This window comes from Bos mutus, chromosome 10, assembly GCF_027580195.1.
Source record: "Bos mutus isolate GX-2022 chromosome 10, NWIPB_WYAK_1.1, whole genome shotgun sequence".
NCBI lineage: Eukaryota > Metazoa > Chordata > Mammalia > Artiodactyla > Bovidae > Bos > Bos mutus.
In genome coordinates, this window is record NC_091626.1 from 79,327,794 (window position 1) to 79,347,099 (window position 19,306).

At 43.0% G+C, this 19,306-nt stretch overlaps 1 protein-coding gene across 1 annotated transcript in view; it reads left to right on the forward strand.

Moving 5' to 3' along the window:
* The window catches only part of RYR3 (ryanodine receptor 3), a 457,031-nt gene that overhangs the window by 303,369 nt on the left and 134,356 nt on the right, over positions 1-19,306 (forward strand). Inside the window, 5 exon segments of the mRNA XM_070378270.1 lie at positions 6,983-7,256; positions 9,413-9,527; positions 11,001-11,130; positions 12,341-12,444; positions 14,219-14,354. Coding sequence (XP_070234371.1) covers positions 6,983-7,256; positions 9,413-9,527; positions 11,001-11,130; positions 12,341-12,444; positions 14,219-14,354 — 759 coding nt within the window.

Genomic DNA, 19,306 nt, shown 5'->3' on the forward strand with positions numbered 1-19,306 from the left:
TCCATTGGCTTTTCTGAAAATCCTTCCAAAATTGTCAGCACTTTCCCATTGATACCAGAACAACAACAACAACAACAAAATAAGTATTTACTACATGAACTACTTGTGTAAATTATCTTTTGAAAGGAAATGGCATTGCAAACCATCGGAATGTGTTTTCTCTCAGATCATTTCATATCTTCCTTGGGAGATAAATTCATGATAGAATTTTTTCCTCCTTGCTTCTTTACTCTCCATGCAGTGTGGACCTACAGCTTCCCCTGTGGCTCAGTGGTAAAGAATCCACCTGCCAAGCAGGAAAGGCAGGTTCAATCCCTGGGTCAGGAAGATCCCCTGGAGAAAGGAATGGCTCCCCATTCCAGTATTCTCGCCTGGGAAATACCATGGAGAGAAGAGCCTGGCGGGCTACAGACCCTGGGGTCACAAGAGTCAGACAGGACTTAGTGACTAAACAGCAGCAGCAATATGGACTTATTCTAGAATATAAAGAACTTCAGAAAAAGGACTCATCATTAAGGGGAAAAGTAAGAGAGGAAGATCTGATCATTTCTCTTCTCTGATTTCTTTTGGGCATGTGTATTATAATGGAAGTTGTACCTTCTTATAAATGGTCTCATTTCTAAATGTCCTGGGCAAATACAGTTTTACCCATTATTTTACACTTTATTTACATATTTAGTTTTCCCGGCTAGGCTGCTGTGGGTAGTAACTGTGTCTTGAAATAGTTTCATATAGAGTACTTTATTCAGTATTGGGCATGTAACAGAAAATGTCATTCAATTGATAAGCTAACTTAGGGGGGACATAACTGGAGGTAATTCACCTACTAAGATGAGGACAGGCAGAAATGGATGAGTGAGGTGTGTCCTGAGGCGTGGTTACACATGACCTCCAGAGCAATCCCTTCTAGAGCAGACCACCCTGGTTTCAGGTGTTACTGAAAATAAAGTCTTTGCTGAAGGGTCACCAAATGTCAGGGGCAGAAAATTAGTGCTTCCCTGTACAGCCTGCAGCCCTCCTTTGCTCTGTGCCTCACTGTACTGGCTGCAAAGCAGGCTGCAGAGCAGGCTGCAGAAGGCCTGGCTGCCTCCTTGCTCCCAAGGTGACTCATCTTCAACCCAAATGAAAGAGGGAAGCTTAGGGCCCTTCAGGCTGGTGGGGAGCCCTTTGGTAATGAATGAATAATGGGCCAGGATTCAATTTTCAAAATAATGATTCTTTAATCTTCACTTTATTTCTCACGTGAGCTGTCTTACTCTCTTTATGCTCATTTAATTTACCTCTCATCCAGAAACAGAGAAAGCTTCCTAAGGCACAGTTTTCAAGGTTCTGGTCTCAACCACTTGATTAGAATCACAGTCCAACGGAACAGGGTTTATCTTAGCCAAAGGGAATGATTTGCCTTCCAGTAACAGCCATCCCCTAAGGTAGACCCTATTATAGAGACAGTGATCCTCTAAATTTCAGCCTTGAGGCCCCTTTACGCTCTTAAAACTTAGCAAGGATCCCAATATGCCTTAGTTTATGAGGATTGTATCTATTATATTACACAAGTGAAACTAAAATAGATTTTAAAACTGAGATTTTTTAAATATTTGTTAATTCATTGAAAAATAAGAAACCCACTTATGCTTAATGAAATAAGTCAGAGAAAGACAAGCCCAGTGTATTTATCACCTATGTGTGGAATCTAAAAAATAAACACATGAATATAGCAAAACTGAAACAAACTCACAGATTTAGAGAACAAAGTAGTGATTAGCATTGGGCACAGTGGGGAGAGAAAAGAGGGGAGGGGCAAGATTGGACAGGGGAGGAAGAGATGCAAACTATTATGAATGAAATAAACTGGCAGATTCATGTTGATGTATGGCAAATCCAGCAATATTGTAAAGTAATTAGCCTCCAATTAAAATAAATAAATTTATATTTTTAAAAAAAGAAGTAAACTATGGTGATATCGTGTACAGCACAGAGAATATAGCCACTATAACTTTAAATCAAATATAATCTATAAAAATATCAAATAAGTCTATTGATACCTGAAACTACTATAATATTATAAATTAACTGTACTTAAATACATAATAATAGAGTAAACCCATTACATGTTACATAAATAACTTCTATGAAAAACAACTAAATGTTTAATAATTCAAAAAAATGATTCGGGATATTTTGCATTTTTATAAATCTCTTATGTCTGACTTAGAAGATAGCTGGATTTTTTTTTTTATTCTTATGTCTGGTTAAAGAATTGGCCTCACACAGATATATAGTTAGAAAGAGAAGGACTACTATTGGTAGCCTTTTCAGATAATTGTGGATATTCTTTTGATACTATGTTAAGTCTCAGCAAGTAATAGTTCCTCAAAAGTTATTTGCTATGTGGAATTTGAAATAATAGTAAAGACTTTTTTTTATTGGGTTATATAACAATCCATTGGTCTATCTCGTTTGTTAATGGATTCTTTTATCCATGATGTTTTTTGTAACATTATACATTGATCATTGGGAAATGACTGGTTCACTGAGTTATACAGAGCTTTCAAATGTCGACACAGTTTATTATAAACTGTTTCTTAAGTTACATTCATTAATATCAACAACTTAATCAAAAAAGTCTTTAAATATTGGGAAGCTATCAAACTCACAGTGGCAGAAAAACATTTTTCCAAAATTCTAGTTTTCTCTTGAAAGCTTGAATTTTAAACTTGGCAACAAGTCCTAAGAGTTATTTTCCTTGAAGTGACAGGCTTGTTTCATTTTTAAGAAAATATCTGTCAGTTACTCAAGTGTGATTAACCATAGTTTGTCTGTTGTTCTCTTAATTAAGGTGGCATTCCAAGAAAGAAGCAGCTAGTTTAGCTAGCAACAATCATGACAATCACACAGGTGTTTTTCCTCAGCAAAACCACTGGCCTTTGTACAACAGAAGTGCTTTAGAAATATGTATACTCAGGAATTTGTTGTTCAGTTCAGTCACTCAGTCATGTCCAACTCTTTGCCACCCCATGGACTGCAGCACGCCAGGTCTCCCTGTCCATCACCAACTCCCGGAGTTTACTTAAACTCATGTCCATTGAGTCGATGATGCCATCCAACCATCTCATCCTCTGTAATCCCCTTCTCCTCCTGCCTTCAGTCTTTCCCAGCATCAGGGTCTTTTCCAGTGAGTCAGTTCTTCACGTCAGGTGGCCAAAGTATTAGAGTTTCAGCTTCAGCATCAGTTGTTTGTTGTTAATAAAATTAATAATCTTTCTATGCCACTCAGAGCATTCTAATGCAAGCAGTACCGGTCATTGGTCTGGTAATGCAGCAGGAAAGCATAGAGTTTGGTGTTGCTGTCTTGATTTTGTGCTAAGGACCCAGCTTTTGTTTTTGTTTGTTTGTTTTTGCCCCACTAGTTTTACCCACTATTGCTTTTGCACCATTAGTGCAGCTAATCACACAATGAAAAGGGCAAATAGCATCTTAGAAGTATTATGAAAGTACAACAGGCCTTGCAAACTGCCTGAAGGGTCTTGGAGATCCCAGGGGGCTGTGAACCAAACTTTTATAGTTACTGGCACAGATAGCATAAGAGCTACCTTTTATTAAGCCCATGGTTTATGCCAGAGATGGTTATGTGCATTAATTATTTTAATCCCCAGATATGCAGTTACATGAAGAACCTATCACATTCTAGAAAATGTGTTCTCTTTAACCTCTCTACCCTGGTTCATTTATGCTGCTCTGTTGCTGGTTTGTGGGAGCTAATTAAAGTCTTAGCAATTTTCAACAGCATTGCTGCCAGGGGTATAAAGCTCCATTTTCTCAGTCCCAGAGGTGTTTAGACCTTTAAAAATTCATTATTCAGCCTAGGTTTGCTTGGTGGGTGCTAGGTCTCCAGCGTATGTCAGGCCGCAAAGTACACCGTGCTTCTCAGGGCTCTTAAGAATGTTTCTCCCCCGTCCCCAGTTTGTTTTCTTCTCATAGTTATACTTTCTCTCACTTTCTGAACCTCGGTCTCACAATCTGAAACCTTGTCCAACAAGAATGGTCTTAAATGCTGTGCCTTCTACTGAATTACATCTGCCTATCGATACACGATGATGAGGTGCTTTTTCTGTTGGGAGCTTGGGGGTCACAATTTTTTAACTGAGCATTAACTTGGTCACACATAGATAATTGTTTATCCCATTGCCTCACATATATGTTAAAGGCTGACCTGGACAAAGAACCCATGGGGCATTTCCTGTTCTTCCCTTTCAGGCTAAAGAGCTGTTTCCCAGAAATGGACTCACAGACATAGGGAGCAGACTTGTGGTTGTCTAGGGGGAGGGGTTGGGGGAGAAGGATTGGGAGTTTGGGATTAGCAGATCCAAACCTATTACATACACATTAGACAACAAGGTCCCCTGTATAGCACAGGAAACTGTATTCAATATTCTGTGATAAACTACAATGGAAATGAAAATTTTTTAAAAGACTGTGTGTATATATGTAATATATATACACACACATACACATAACTGAATCACTTTGCTATACAGCAGAAATTAACACAATATTGTAAATCAACTATACAAAAATAAAATCTTGCCCTTTCCAAAAAAAAGTAGCTATTTCCTTTCCCATTTGCCCTCTCATGAGGTGTTGTGCTGAAATGAACCATTCTCTAGGCTATAAATGTTGATTTGGATTGGTAAGTCAGTGTGTGGCTAAGAGCTCACCAGAATCTTGAACTAATCCGAAAGACAGGTTAGGGGAATATTTACATGGTTTCAGTGTGACTCTGTAGAATTCCCTGTTGAAAAGAGGATGGTCCTTGAGCTGGTTAATACTTATGGTTGCTTTTCATGTGTGGCAGGGACTGTGGTCACGTGTATTATCTCTGCAATGAATTTGGTTGTAAGTATTGAGAACTGTAATTCTTTCAGTCCTAAATCAGGCTTAAGAGGAAACTGTACATACAGGACCGGGTAAGCTTATGTTGCATACAAGAACATCTATGGTTTTGTCCTGCTTTTATTCATTAGTGTGACTATTAAGTAGGAGAAACAGAAACTTTTACATTTGACTGCTGAGGAAACAAGTTCCTGAGAGGAGACCAGGCTTAGATGGTAAATAACTTTTCTCCCCCAGAAAGTTCAGGTATTATCTAACCTAACAAATGTTAGTCAGCAATCCCTGCCTAGTGAGTTCTCTTAGGAACATCTTTTAACTGTGCTTTTCTCTGCCTTGGGTATCCTTTTTTTTTTTTTTTTTAAGTTTTTTAGCTTATGTCTCCTGTCTAAACCTAAAATATCCCCAGGGTTGATAGACACAGAAGTAAGTTGAATTCATCCTTTACATCTAGATCTCTTCTGGAGCTTTGGTAACAAAGTTCCGTTTTCATATCCTTATGATGAGCCGTTATCGTATGTAGAGAAGACACCGGCCATATTTAGTGTCACAGAGGTAGAAAACTATAAGACGGGGCACAGGCTACTGAAAGCATCTGAGTTTATCCCCAGTGCTTTCAGTGAAGGACTGCTCAACCCTCATCAGCCCCTGAGCTCTGCCTTTATCACTGGTCTGAATTAAGGGCCTTGGTGCCATCCATACCTTGCAAGAATGTGCCAGGCAGAGCTGGACTTGGAAGCAGTTATAAGAGCAGCGTGTCTCACCTGTGTTACAGCATCTTCTGGAAATGTGCATGACATAGAGGGGGGTGAGCAGTGCCTCCCAGACATTCTGGCAGGATCCCCTATCACACTGTCCTCCTGCTCAGATTTGCATCTCCCTTTTGGTCATCTTCCCACACCAGTGACCATCAGCACTTTGTGGGGGCCATTCAGCTCAACCTGTGAAGGTCCCAGTGCTGGTTTGCTTCCCACTTGAGCCATCTTTCCTTTACTTGTGCAGCCAGTGGTGTTTCTGTGCAACCAGCACGAGCCCCAATACGTTCTGAATTCACTCATACTGGATCCTCCCTTGATGCTTGTGAAGCATCTGACACAGTGTCAGCTGACTCCTGCCAAAGATCCAGGACAACACAATCAGTTCAGCGGGTGATGGTCAGATGTCTGGTTGCAAAGTCTTTTGACCTAATAGAAGGTTCTCAGTCTACTTCTCTCCATCCCCTAGTGTATTTTTATGTTTGTGTCATCTCAAATATAGTTTAGAGTTCTTGAATCAGTGGTATGGCTTACTCAATTCATGGTGGATAGTATCTTTAGAATACTTGGAGGATAGTATTTATGGTAGCAGAGAAGGCAATGGCACCCCACTCCAGTACTCTTGCCTGGAAAATCCCATGGATGGAGGAGCCTGGTGGGCTGCCGTCCATGGGGTCACTGAGAGTCGGACACGACTGAGCGACTTCACTTTCACTTTTCACTTTCATGCATTGGAGAAGGAAATGGCAACCCACTCCAGTGTTCTTGCCTGGAGAATCCCAGGGATGGGGGAGCCTGGTGGGCTGCCGTTTATGGTAGAGAAATCCTAGCACTTAATAGTGCTTTACTCCTAAGAGGCAGTGCCCAATGTCTTCTTATGATTTTGTCCATCCAGAATCACTCCCCACTGTATCCTGTGGCACTTATACACAATCCCATCTTAGTATGTATTTCATTGTATTATAAAATAAGGATAAAATGTAGCTTTTAAGTCAAAATGAAAATGTGAAGAACCAAGTTGTGAGCACCCTGATGGCAAGAAGGCATCTTATTTTGTCTTCTATGTCCAGCATCATTCAAGCATCACTGAATGCCATTTAATCCAAATAGAACATTTAGCCTTCTCAGTTCAAATTGAAGATATTCTTTTATTATAATATGGCTCATGCACCTGCCTTTTGGTATGCGTTCTACTTCTCTGTGTGCCATAATCCACCTTTAAGAATTTTTTTAACCCTACCCAGCTGATGTTGTACGTTATCACTGAGTGAAGTGACAGAGTGGGCAGTGCTCCTGAGCCTCGACAGCCACAGTACTGGTGCTTCCCCTTGTCCTTCCAGCGACCCTGAAGGAGCTCATCTCACAGACCATGATCCGATGGGCCCAGGAGGACCAGATCCAGGATGCAGAGCTGGTCCGGATGATGTTCAACCTTCTGCGGCGGCAGTACGACAGCATCGGGGAGCTGCTGCAGGCGCTGCGCAAGACCTATACCATCAGCCAGGCCTCCGTGAGCGACACCATCAGCCTGCTAGCTGCCCTGGGCCAAATTCGCTGCCTGCTCAGCGTCAGGATGGGCAAGGAGGAGGAGCTACTCATGATCAACGGGCTGGGGTGGGTCATTCCCATCAAGGGCAAGCTTGCAGAGGAGGCAGTTCTGAAATCAAGTCACATAAAAACCTCTGGGTTCCCCATCCTGATTTCACTCATTTTCAGATTATATGCTCATTAAATCAGTCGCCTTCAATAACCTCAGAGACCAGACAGTGGGCTACTTGGGGTGAAGGGCCGTGGCCAGAAGGAGGAGGAAGGAATCTTGGAAAAAAGCAGATATTTAGTTTGAATCTGATAAAAATAGTCCCAGGGAAGCAATGAAAAGATTCAAAGGAGGGGACAGTGTGTTCAACCCAACAAGAGAGAGACTTTTTGAGCACCTAAGGTTTTGACTGGAAATCTTCTGAAACTTCCCTTTGAATAACTATAGCCCTTTTCCTCCCTTTTCTTGGGAGTAGAGTCATTGTCATCATTTCTTCAAAATGTGTTTCCTCATGACAGTAGCTTGTAGATCTTCCTTAGAAGCCACATCACTAGAAAGATTGAATTTTATTTGCTTGTTTTTGTTTTCATAATTTAAATTTTTAATTTTTAAACAATTTTAAAGGTTACTTCCCTTTTACAGTTATTACAGAATATTGGTTAAATTCCCTGTGTTGTACAATATATGCTTGAGCCTATCTTACACCCAACAGTCTGTACCTCCCATTCCCCTACCCCTGTATTGCCCCAGCCTCTCCTCCCCACTGATAACCACTAGTTTGCTGTCTGTATCTGTGAGTCTACTTCTGTTTTGTTATATTCACTAGTTTCTTGTATTTTTTAGATTTCACTTATAAGTGATATCATACAGTGTTTGTCTTTATCTGTCTTATTTCACTTAGCAAAATGCCCTCCAAGTCCATTCATGTTGCCGCAAATGGCAAAATTTCATCTTTTTATGGCTGAGTAGTATTCCATTGTATATGTATACCACAAGAAAGATCGCATTTTAGATATCAAAAAGATTTCCTTTAATTAGGTAATATATATTGCAGATGAGAAACCTAAAGCCCCCCCAAAACATTCACTGACTAACCCACAGTTTTACCTGAATAAAATCGGGCACTAGAACCATAGTCTCCCTGCTGCTGGAACTGTCATCCTACCACCCTCAAACCAGCAAAGTAAAGGAGCATCACTGAGACCCAGAACAGGGATGCTGGCAGTTGAGGCAGGACGAGGGGATGCATGCATTCCTTAAATTCATTTTCAAAGAGGACTCTTACAACAGAGGTGAAGAGACTTTTATGGGAAGAGGAAACAGCTGCAGAACTAGCCTTTCTCCAGCCCTTGTGGTAGACATAGCTCCACTAAAACCTACTGCTGTCTCCTTTTAACAGCTGCAGCCCTCTGGAGAGAGGGATATGGGCTGAGAGGAACCACGTGCAAGGAATTACACAGCCAGGCTGCAGGCTGCCTCTGTATTTTGATTTGCCTGCAGCTTTATTATGTGAATTTATGTCGAATGACTTAAAAACGTAATTCTTTTTATGTTTCATTTTGATCATTTTATTGAGTGCTACTGTCCCAGAATATCATTGGCACCTAATACACAACTGCCTTAAGAAGAGGGTACAACCCTGCCCTACCATTTGGATAACTAAAGTACATAGAGATATAGATATAAGGACAGGAGAACAAAAAATAGAAGACCCTTAATACACAGAGGAAGAGAATTCAGTGGTTTGGGCTATCTCAAAACTATCACAAGCAAAAAAAAAAAAAAAAAACAACTGAGGGGCAGCTACTTGATGTCATCAGAAGGAAATATTTAAAAGAAAAAAAGTAGAAATAAATGAGCATAAGATATTCCTTCAGCTAAAAATGGCCTTCCACATATATTCCACCAACCTAGTACCTTCTGACCATCTTTCCAGCAGATGGCATGTACATTAGAAGTGAAAATTTTAGTCCCTCGATCATGTCCAACTCTTTGTGACCCTATGGACTGTAGCCTTCCAGACTCCTCAGCTCCTCTGTCCGTGGAATTTTCCAGCCAAAAATACTGGAGGGGGTAGCCATTCCCTTCTCTAGAGGATCTTCCCAACTCAGGGATCAAACTCATACATTAGTTCACCCCAAATATGTGTTCATGTGCATTTGTGTATTCTCAACCCTGCATTGTTGTAGCATTGAAATAAGCAAGTGCTGACTTCTCTCTGTGATTACCCTAGAGACATAATGAACAACAAGGTATTTTACCAGCACCCCAACCTCATGAGAGTCCTCGGCATGCACGAGACCGTCATGGAGGTGATGGTGAACGTGCTGGGTGCAGAAAAGTTGCAGGTAATTCTCCAAGGAGAATTTATCTTGAATTTGACCCCTGCATGTGGCTGGTGCCCACTGCCTAGTGATTCTTCCCAGGGAGGGTACGGGGAGGAGCAAGGAGATGGGACCCAGCCAGTGTTAACAGTTCTCACTCATTTCACTGGGCTGCTCAGTCTCCTTCCCATCCTCTTCTGCAGTCCTGCTCCTTCCAAGATGGAATTCCTCTGGGTTCCACTTAGGAGCCTGGTGTGTTTGGTGCTGTGTCAGAAGGCAGTTCTAAAGGAAAATAGGATTTTAATAACGATCCTGGCACTGTTCCCACCGGAGGGTACGTGTTTCCTGTCTGAGCCAAGCTCCTGACGATGTCTATTTCCTAGCCAGCCCCGCCATAAGGGGCCCGGGAGCTCCTGCTGCCAAGGGACAGGGAGTGCCAGTAGGGCCCACCTGAGCAGGTAGTGCACCTTGTCCAGGTCCTTCTCAGAGTCAGAGAGGTTCTAAGGCAACAGATAGGGGATGTTTTTAAATATTGGAAATTCGAGAGTACCTGGTCCTAGGAAAGCAGTGCCACCAATATTGACAGGTGAGCATTGTGAAGGAAGAACACAGGAGCCCCATTCACCTTGCTCCTCATTTGCTTCCTTCTGATCTCTCAGGAAAGTGGACCCTCCCCAGAAGACCTCTGAACAAACGTCTGTGTGCCTCAGCAAGCAGACAGACTAACTTTTAGAATCTTAACTTCCTAGAACACGTTCCATGATTCTAAAAGTGGAAATCAAGGGCTTTCTTGGATCCTGAGCCAAGGTTAACACTGACACCATTTATTGAGCATGATTGATCAAACAGAAGATGCGGCCAGCCCCTGGAGATGCTAATTACTTTGTTAAGCAGAGAAGCCAACCACTTTTGATGGTAATGGAAGTTGGCACTTTGGTGCTAAATTGTAAGAATCATGTTATGAATGCTCTAGGAGCACATAGGAGAGTGGCCATCAAGGACAGAGGTAATTGGGGGAGGCTCACAGTCTGAAAGGGTGATGCTATTGAGGCTTCTACAGCAGTAGAGGCCGATCTTTACCCAGAAGACTCAGGTTTGATACAGTGCTAGGTCTTATTTTCTGTGATCACCCATCTCCCTTTCTGTCCCCTCCCTTCCTACTCAGAAACAGTGGTCTGATGTAGGGTTGAACAATTTCACATGACATCTGAGGATGACTAGAATTCTGTCATGACATCTGTTTTTTTTTTTTTTTTTTTGAAAGATACTTCAGGAGCTATAATTAGCCCTCAATATTTTTAGAAGCCTCTTCTTAGGTGTCTATTCTCTGTCCCTCCTATGAAAACATCTTGGAAACAACCGGAAGCAAGGAGAAAATTCTTTTTCCCAACTGTTCACAGCTTGGAAGGCTCCAACCTAAGACTCTTTGAAGTCAGCCTTTTCAGAAAGGCTTCACGATAGATTCTTCCCCGTGACACTTTCTACTTCTCCCTACAGATTGCCTTTCCAAAGATGGTTGCTAGCTGTTGCCGCTTCCTGTGCTATTTCTGTCGAATCAGCCGACAAAATCAGAAGGCCATGTTTGAGCATCTAAGTTACCTGTTGGAGAACAGCAGTGTTGGCCTAGGTAGGTCATGTTATAACTTCTGCAGTTGGCTCAGGGGTTACCCTTCCCCTGCTGGCCACTTAGGCAGTAAAAGGAAAGAAGTCACATGTGTGCTATGGTATTTTTAAATAGAAGAAGGCATCCTGCCTGGTCTCAAAACATGTGAAATAATAGTAATATGTCTCTGCTCTCCAACCTAAGGAGAGAAGTCGCTGCCAACCAGCCATGGTGACGGTAATGATGACAGATTCATTTTGGCTTAGGCACAGTTTATAGTCACACAGTTTTGCCTCCTCTCTCTGGGGACCCGGAGTTCATGAAATGCTACCTGAGATTATGGATGTAGTCTGGAGATCCAGCACCTCCCAGCCCATTCAGCGGACCAGGGAGCAGTGCTAATAAGACCAAGGTCATGGATCCAATCCCTTCTTGGCAGGCTGGCCGCAGGTTACATGCCTGTCCCATCGGCTAACCAGCCAGTGCTTTCATAGCTGCAAGGCAGACAGGCCAGGAGCAACTATGGACAAACAGCGTAAATCCAACACCACCGCTAGAAAACCAATGCATGCACTTGCCTTACTCTTCTGTATGTAAACTAAATGAATTTGTGGAAGACGCAAATACATTATATGCACGTGAAATCTGTAATCTCAGGTTTCCTGTTTCTCAAATGCAACCTCATGGGATTGCAAAAAGAGTTGGACACGACTTAGGGACTAAGCAACAAGCTTAGACTACCCAACCTTTTTATAAAATGCCACCTAAAGTTTTTCTCAGTTTTAGCCTAAGAACCAAAGGGAAATGAAAGGCAATGTTGGTGAGCTGATATAATTCTAAGAGTTGAGGTTATTTTTAAATTCTAGGTGGTGACCCCAGAAATGACCAAGTTATGTGAGCTTGGTTATCAAGTGCCATCTGAGACTTGAATGATCACCAAACAAGGGCCCAAGAACTTCCATGTTAGAAAAGCACTTGAAAATACACGGTCCCAGGTGCTCCTATGAACTGATTTTCTAACTTAAGCTATATTCACCGTCAGTAATGAGTGTAGGGAGGAAGGACAGAAAACAAAGCTGCTCTTGAATTGGGCAGGCAGCCCCCCCTTGAGGACAGCGATGTGTCCAGATTTTGTGTTTGCTGACCTCTCCTGGCCATTACTGGGCACTGCAGCCTCAGCTCAGCGCCGGGTGGCCTCTTTCTCCCTCTCTCCCCTTCTCTCCTTCTTCCTCAGCTTCCCCCTCCATGAGAGGATCCACCCCACTGGATGTGGCCGCTTCCTCTGTGATGGACAACAATGAGTTAGCGCTGGGCTTAGAGGAGCCAGACCTCGAGAAGGTAACTGGCCTTGGGGAGGTGCTATGCTTGCTCTCCCCTGCTTATAGCGCAGCCAAGCCAAGGAAAAGCAGACCAAAGGCTGAGCCTCATCAGAACCTCTTCAGCGTGTAAGGAAAGTGTGGCGGGATGTGAGTCCTGGGAGCCGTATGATAATTAGGACCACAGCATCTCCTGTGGACAGGACTTGCCAGCTCCACAGACACCTTCACCTTCTTCCTATCCCGTCTTCACTGTTTCCTTGACTGGACAGCTGACGAGACTGACAATGCACTTTCTCAGCTTGGAGGGGAGCCGTCTAGTCAGGAGGAGGGGGACAAGGAAAGGGCTGTCCACTGTGTGGTGGGTTTGGGAGCAGCTAGGAATGGGCATCTGCCCCCAACAAGGGGATCGGGAAGGGCTCTCAGCAAAGAGGTGACCCTGAGGGTGGGCAGAAGCTACTCAGTCATGTTGAAGACAAACATGTGCCAGGAATGTTTGAATTTCGGAGAAGAGAGCATGGTGTGCTTGAACTTCAGAAAGCTGGCTGTGACCAGAGCCCTGAAGCTTGTGGGAAGTGCTGAGAAGGGAGGAGAAACAGAAATGAACGGGCCTTATGCTGCCATTGCTGCAAACCGCAGAGGTCCATACATCTGTGGAATCACTGTGTGCCAGGCCCCACTCAGAATTAAGTCACGTGATCCTTAGGACAAGCCTTTTTATCATTGCCCTAGTTATAGGAGAGGAAACTGAGGCATAGAGAGATGAGGCAACATCCTCGGAGTCATCGGGTTCAAATGTCAGAGCCAGGGTCGAAAGCTCTGGGCTCTAGAGGCCATTCTGTTACCTGTGATGTTGTGGGACCTCACTCTAGAGCCTCAAGCCACAGAAACTGCTGGAGGGCTTCAAGCAGCGGAGAAACATGACACAGTTTTTTATGTTCTGGAACACGTCCTGGTTTTAGTAAGAAGTGATTGGAACAGAAACAAGACAAACCCCGCCCCACCCCATACACACATGAACTCAGGAGCTGTGCACCCATCAGCAAGTTACGTGATTGCTGTTATGTGAATGTCCTGGGCATTCCTGGCCTCTGTCTCTGAGGGGACAGAGTTTAGTCAGACTTGGCTATTCATCCATTTAAACGGCAATAAATATCTCAGCTTTCATTTAGGTGATATGATGCTAACTGACACCTGTATTTAAAGTTAGGTAGTGATTCTCACACGATAAGATAGTGCCCCAGGATGCCATGCTCAGCAGCCCACCCTCAGCCACATTCACCTGTTCACATGATAACTGCTTATCCGGGACCCTGAGTCTCCCTCGGAAGGGAGACCAGGAGGGAGGGAGAGGAGAGAGAGGGTACCCGGGGAAGTCTGTAGAGAAGAAGGAGGGCCTACCCAGTCAACCAGTGACTGAACATTTTGGTTTTGAAAGCCCATGGTCAAATGAACAGGCCCAGCCTGCATCCACCGTCGTCTCCCCCGGGGCACCTTAGTTAGGCCTGCATTTAAATGCCATGTCCCTCTTGCCAGAACCGGGAAATCATAGCATATGGCTTATATCTACATAGCAGTGATCATCAGTCTTGTCAATTGCTTGGAAACAAAAATGAGTAGAAGGTTCCAATTTCAAATCTGCTAAATTATTTACTTGGAAAGTAGTGGGCTGTCTCCAGCTTCTAGAGAAATGAAAGCCCTTCAGTTCCCAGAATTGTGCATGCCTTACCAACTATATAAAAAACTTACATTAAAAAAAAAAAAAACTCACTTAACTCTTGTTTTGTTCTTGGCAGGTGGTGACCTACTTGGCAGGCTGTGGCCTACAGAGCTGCCCCATGCTTCTAGCCAAAGGATACCCTGATGTCGGCTGGAACCCCATTGAAGGGGAGCGCTACCTGTCCTTCCTGAGGTTTGCCGTCTTCGTGAACAGTGAGTCTCAGTTTCCCATGCCTTTCAGACCTAGGATGGCACAATCACAGTGCGTACTAGGAAAAGGAAATTCTTTGCACTGCTTCCTATCCATAAACACGGTAGATTGTATAGGTAGGTGGCAGCTGATAGAAAAACCTCTAGGACAATCAGGCTAGACAAGGATCAAGAGTGGAATCCAGTGGAGAGAGTCCTGAATGCTAGGACCAGAGCCTACAAGGAGCTCACTACATCGGCCTGGGCTTGTCACCTCTTCGTACCTCTTCTTCTAAAAGAGGGCGCTTGTTAATATCTTTGTTTCCCAGAATTAAATGCAAGTGTGTATCTAGATTCTTAGAGTTTTGAATGGATGAATGAATGGTTGGATGGATGAACGGATGATTGGATGGATGGATGAATGAATACAAACATGGAAGAGCTGATAGCTGTTAAAGGTAACTAAACTCCCAGTAGGGAAAAAAATAAAGAATTGCAAAAGAAACCCTAAATATTCTTCTTCTTAATGCAAACCACCTCTCATTTATACTGAATTCCAAGTTGACACAAACTTTGCATTTCCACTAGTTTAATATGCTGAATTGATCACTGAGGAAGGCTTTCTTAATATCTCCTTGCTATTCTTTGGAACTCTGCATTCAGATGCTTATATCTTTCCTTTTCTCCTTTGCTTTTCGCTTCTCTTCTTTTCACAGCTATTTGTAAGGCCTCCCCAGACAGCCATCTTGCTTTTTTGCATTTCTTTTCCGTGGGGATGGTCTTGATCCCTGTCTCTTGTACAATGTCATGAACCTCATTCCATAGTTCATCAGGCATTCAGAGTGAAAAAGTTGGCTTAAAGCTCAACATTCAGAAAACAAAGATCATGGCATCTGGTCCCATCACTTCATGGCAAATAGATGGGGAAACAGTGGAAACAGTGTCAGACTTTATTTTGGGGGGCTCCAAAATCACTGCAGATGGTGATTGCGGCCATGAAATTGAAAGACGCTTACTCCTTGGAAGTTATGACCAACCTCAATAGCATATTCAAAAACAGAGACATTACTTTGCCAACAAAGGTCCATCTAGTCAAGGCTATGGTTTTTCCAGTGGTCATGTATGGATGTGAGAGTTGAACTGTGAAGAAAGCTGAGCACCAAAGAATTGATGCTTTTGAACTGGTATTGGAGAAGACTCTTGAGAGTCCCTTGGACTGCAAGGAGATCCAACCAGTCCATTCTAAAGGAAATCAGTCCTGGGTGTTCTTTGGAAGGAATGATGCTAAAGCTGAAACTCCAGTACTTTGGCCACCTCATGCGAAGAGTTGACTCATTGGAAAAGACTCTGATGCTAGGAGGGATTGGGGGCAGGAGAAGAAAGGGACAACAGAGGATGAGATGGCTGGATGGCATCACCGACTCAATGGACATGAGTTTGGGTGAACTCCAGGAGTTGGTGATCGACAGGGAGGCCTGGTATGCTGTAATTCATGGGGTCACAAAGAGTCAGACACGACTGAGCGACTGAACTGAACTGAATATGCTGAATATTGCATAAAATGAGTAGTTTCTTAAAACTGTACCTTGTCTCCAAACTTGTGTTATGATAGTAATACTAGCTTACTTGTATTTACATTATAGTTACAGTCTTTCTCCCTTTTCCCATTTTGGAGTTTCTGGCTAACAAACCTAGCTGCGCTAGTTAAATGATTGCAGAGAGGGATTTCAGCTAATAAGCAGTCATGCCGATTGTTCTATGAGAATTCACCTAAAAATGTATTGGTATCACGCGGTCATTGTCTTGCCATGTGCTCTTCTTGTCTCCTTCTCCCCAACCCCCTGCTTATTTTCCTACATCATGATGCGTTCTGTTCTTAATATTTGAATGGTTTCCAGTATCCCGGTTTTTTCCCTTTCTTGACTTGGTCACAGACCTTGAGATGTTTGTCTTTTGTCCCCCTAGGGCTTGTCCAGACAAGTTTTCAGGGATTTGGGTTTTCTGCTTCCCTCTGCATGTTCCATACCTACTATGTCTTCATCATCAGCATTGCTAAACTACCATTTTCTTCCTCTGCGGCCAGTTTCAGAATATCCTCTGATAGCCTGTCTTACTTCTAGTCCAGATGATTGAATATCCCAAATTAATGCAGAGTTATCGTGGTAATAAAGGGGATTTTGAGTTGATTTTAAAGATTCATCAGTTCAGTTCAGTTTAGTTCAGTCACTCAGTCATGTCCGACTCTTTGCGACCCCATGCATCGCAGCACACCAGGCCTCCCTGTCCATTACCAACTCCCAGAGTTCACTCAGACTCATGTCCATCAAGTCAGTGATGCCATCCAGCCATCTCATCCTCTGTCGTCCCCTTCTCCTCCTGCCCCCAATCCCTCCTAGCATCAGAGTCTTTTCCAATGAGTCAACTCTTCGCATGAGGTGGCCAAAGGACTGGAGTTTCAGCTTCAACATCAGTCCTTCCAATGAATACTCAGGACTGGTCTCCTTTAGGATGGACTGGTTGGATCTCCTTGCAGTCCAAGGGACTCTCAAGAGTCTTCTCCAACACCACAGTTCAAAAGCATCAATTCTTTGGTGCTCAGTTTTATTCACAGTCCAACTCTCACATCCATACATGACTACTGGAAAAACCATAGCCTTGACTAGACGAACCTTTGTTGGCAAAGTAATGTCTCTGCTTTTCAATATGCTATCTAGGTTGGTCATAACTTTCCTTCCAAGGAGTAAGCGTCTTTTAATTCCATGGCTGCAGTCACTGTCTGCAGTGATTTTGGAGCCCCCCAAAAATAAAGTCTGACACTGTTTCCACTGTTTCCCCATCTATTTCCCATGAAGTGATGGGACCAGATGCCATGATCTTCGTTTTCTGAATATTGAGCTTTTAGCCAACTTTTTCACTCTCCACTTTCACTTTCATCAAGAGGCTTTTTCATTCCTCTTCACTTTCTGCCATAAGGGTGGTGTCATCTGCATATCTGAGGTTATTGATATTTCTCCCAGCAATCTTGATTCCAGCCTGTGTTTCTTCCAGTCCAATGTTTCTCATGATGTACTCTGCATATAAGTTAAATAAGCAGGGTGACAATATACAGCCTTGACTTACTCCTTTTCCTATTTGGAACCAGTCTGTTGTTCCATGTCCAGTTCTAACAGTTGCTTCCTGACCTGCATACAGATTTCTCAAGAGGCAGGTCAGGTGGTCTGGTATTCCCATCTCTTTCAGAATTTCCCACAGTTTATTGTGATCCACACAGTCAAAGGCTTTGGCATAGTCAATAAAACAGAAATAGATGTTTTTCTGGAACTTTCTTGCTTTTTCCATGATCCATTGGATGTTGGCAAATTAATCTCTGGTTCTTCTGCCTTTTCTAAAACCAGCTTGAACATCAGGAAGTTCACGGTTCATGTATTGCTGAAGCCTGGCTTGGAGAATTTTGAGGATTACTTTACTAGCGTGTGCAATTGTGTGGGGCCACCAAATTCTATAAATAGACTGTATGATACATACCAGATCCAGGAAAGACCCATTTATTCGTCTCGGCCAACTTCACAGGAAGATCAAGGGTTTTATGAGTCAATTAGTGGGACTGTCTACTTGGGTTATGAAGGTTGAGGAATCCACTGGCTGTTTTCTTACCTGGATGGCCGAATTCCAACACTTGCTTTTGCTTATGTGGTATAACCATATTCAACTAAACTCTGAATATGTTCGGTCCACCCTCTTTGCTTTCAGATTGTTTTATGCCTTTTTAATATACTCTACAGTACAATTTCATAACGCAGTAAACTCCTGAAAATCTATTAGACCATCAGTAGGAAGCTATGTGCACTTTAACCTTTCTTATGTCTCTTATCATGTGAAGGTCACATTTGGTTTTGGCAAAGATTATTGGCTTCTGCTTTGAAAGAATTGACAGTCTACTAAGGGGAACAGACATGGACAGAGGTCACTATGATAAGGAGTAGAGTAAGGTAGGGACAGAGTACTAGTGGGTTTCATGAGGGGACACTTACATCCTGTTGAGATCAGAAAAGGCCTCTTGGGGAGGTAGTATTTGTGATGAGCTTTGAAGGGTCCGATTTCCAGATGCTAAGATACAGGAAAGGAGCCAGTTGAGCAGTGGCGTGAGGGCTAAAGCACGTGTGCTGAGGAAACACAGTGATCAGCTGGTCTTGGAGGATAGATGCATAGATGACAGTGCTAAGAGACAAGGTGTAAAAGGTAGGCAGGCAGCTCTGATGGGGAGAATTGAAGTGCCAAGCTGAAGAGTTTAGTCTTGATTCAGTGTGCAGAGAACTGGGAAACCTTTTCATCAGAAGAAAGACTGGCAACCACTGGGAACTTCTGTGCCCAGGTTAGGATAATGAGTTTCTGAATTGTAATGGCGGTGATGGGAATGGGATAGAGGAGATCCATGTGAAATAAATAATAGAGACAGAATTTATAGGACTCGCTGGTGGTGAGGATTATAATGGCTGGGTCCTGGGTATGTTGACATAAGGAAAAAAACAGGTCACTTTAGAGCTTAGTGATCTAAGGCAGAAAAGAAGTAAGGGTGGTCGGAAGGACAAAGTGGTTGGAGATGGAGGGTCATGGGCTTGTGTGTTTTGGGGAAAAATTTTGCAGTGTGTGACCCCCCTAGATGGAGATGCCCCAAATTGAGGCTATAGGATAGAGATCAATCAGACAACAGATTGGGACCAATTGGGCTTGCAGGTCACCCGCAGTTGAAATGGTAAGAACAGACTGTCCAGGGGAGAACATAGAAGAGAGCGGGATTCATATGTACAAACTGGTTCATTTATATAACAACCCAGTGAGTTAGATATAGTTATTGTCATCATTTTATGGATAAACACCTTGATGCTTAGAGCCATTAATAAGTACCTTTGCCAGAATCACACAGCTAGTAGACATTTGTGAGGATTTGAACCAGAACAGTTTGGCTCCAGAGGCCA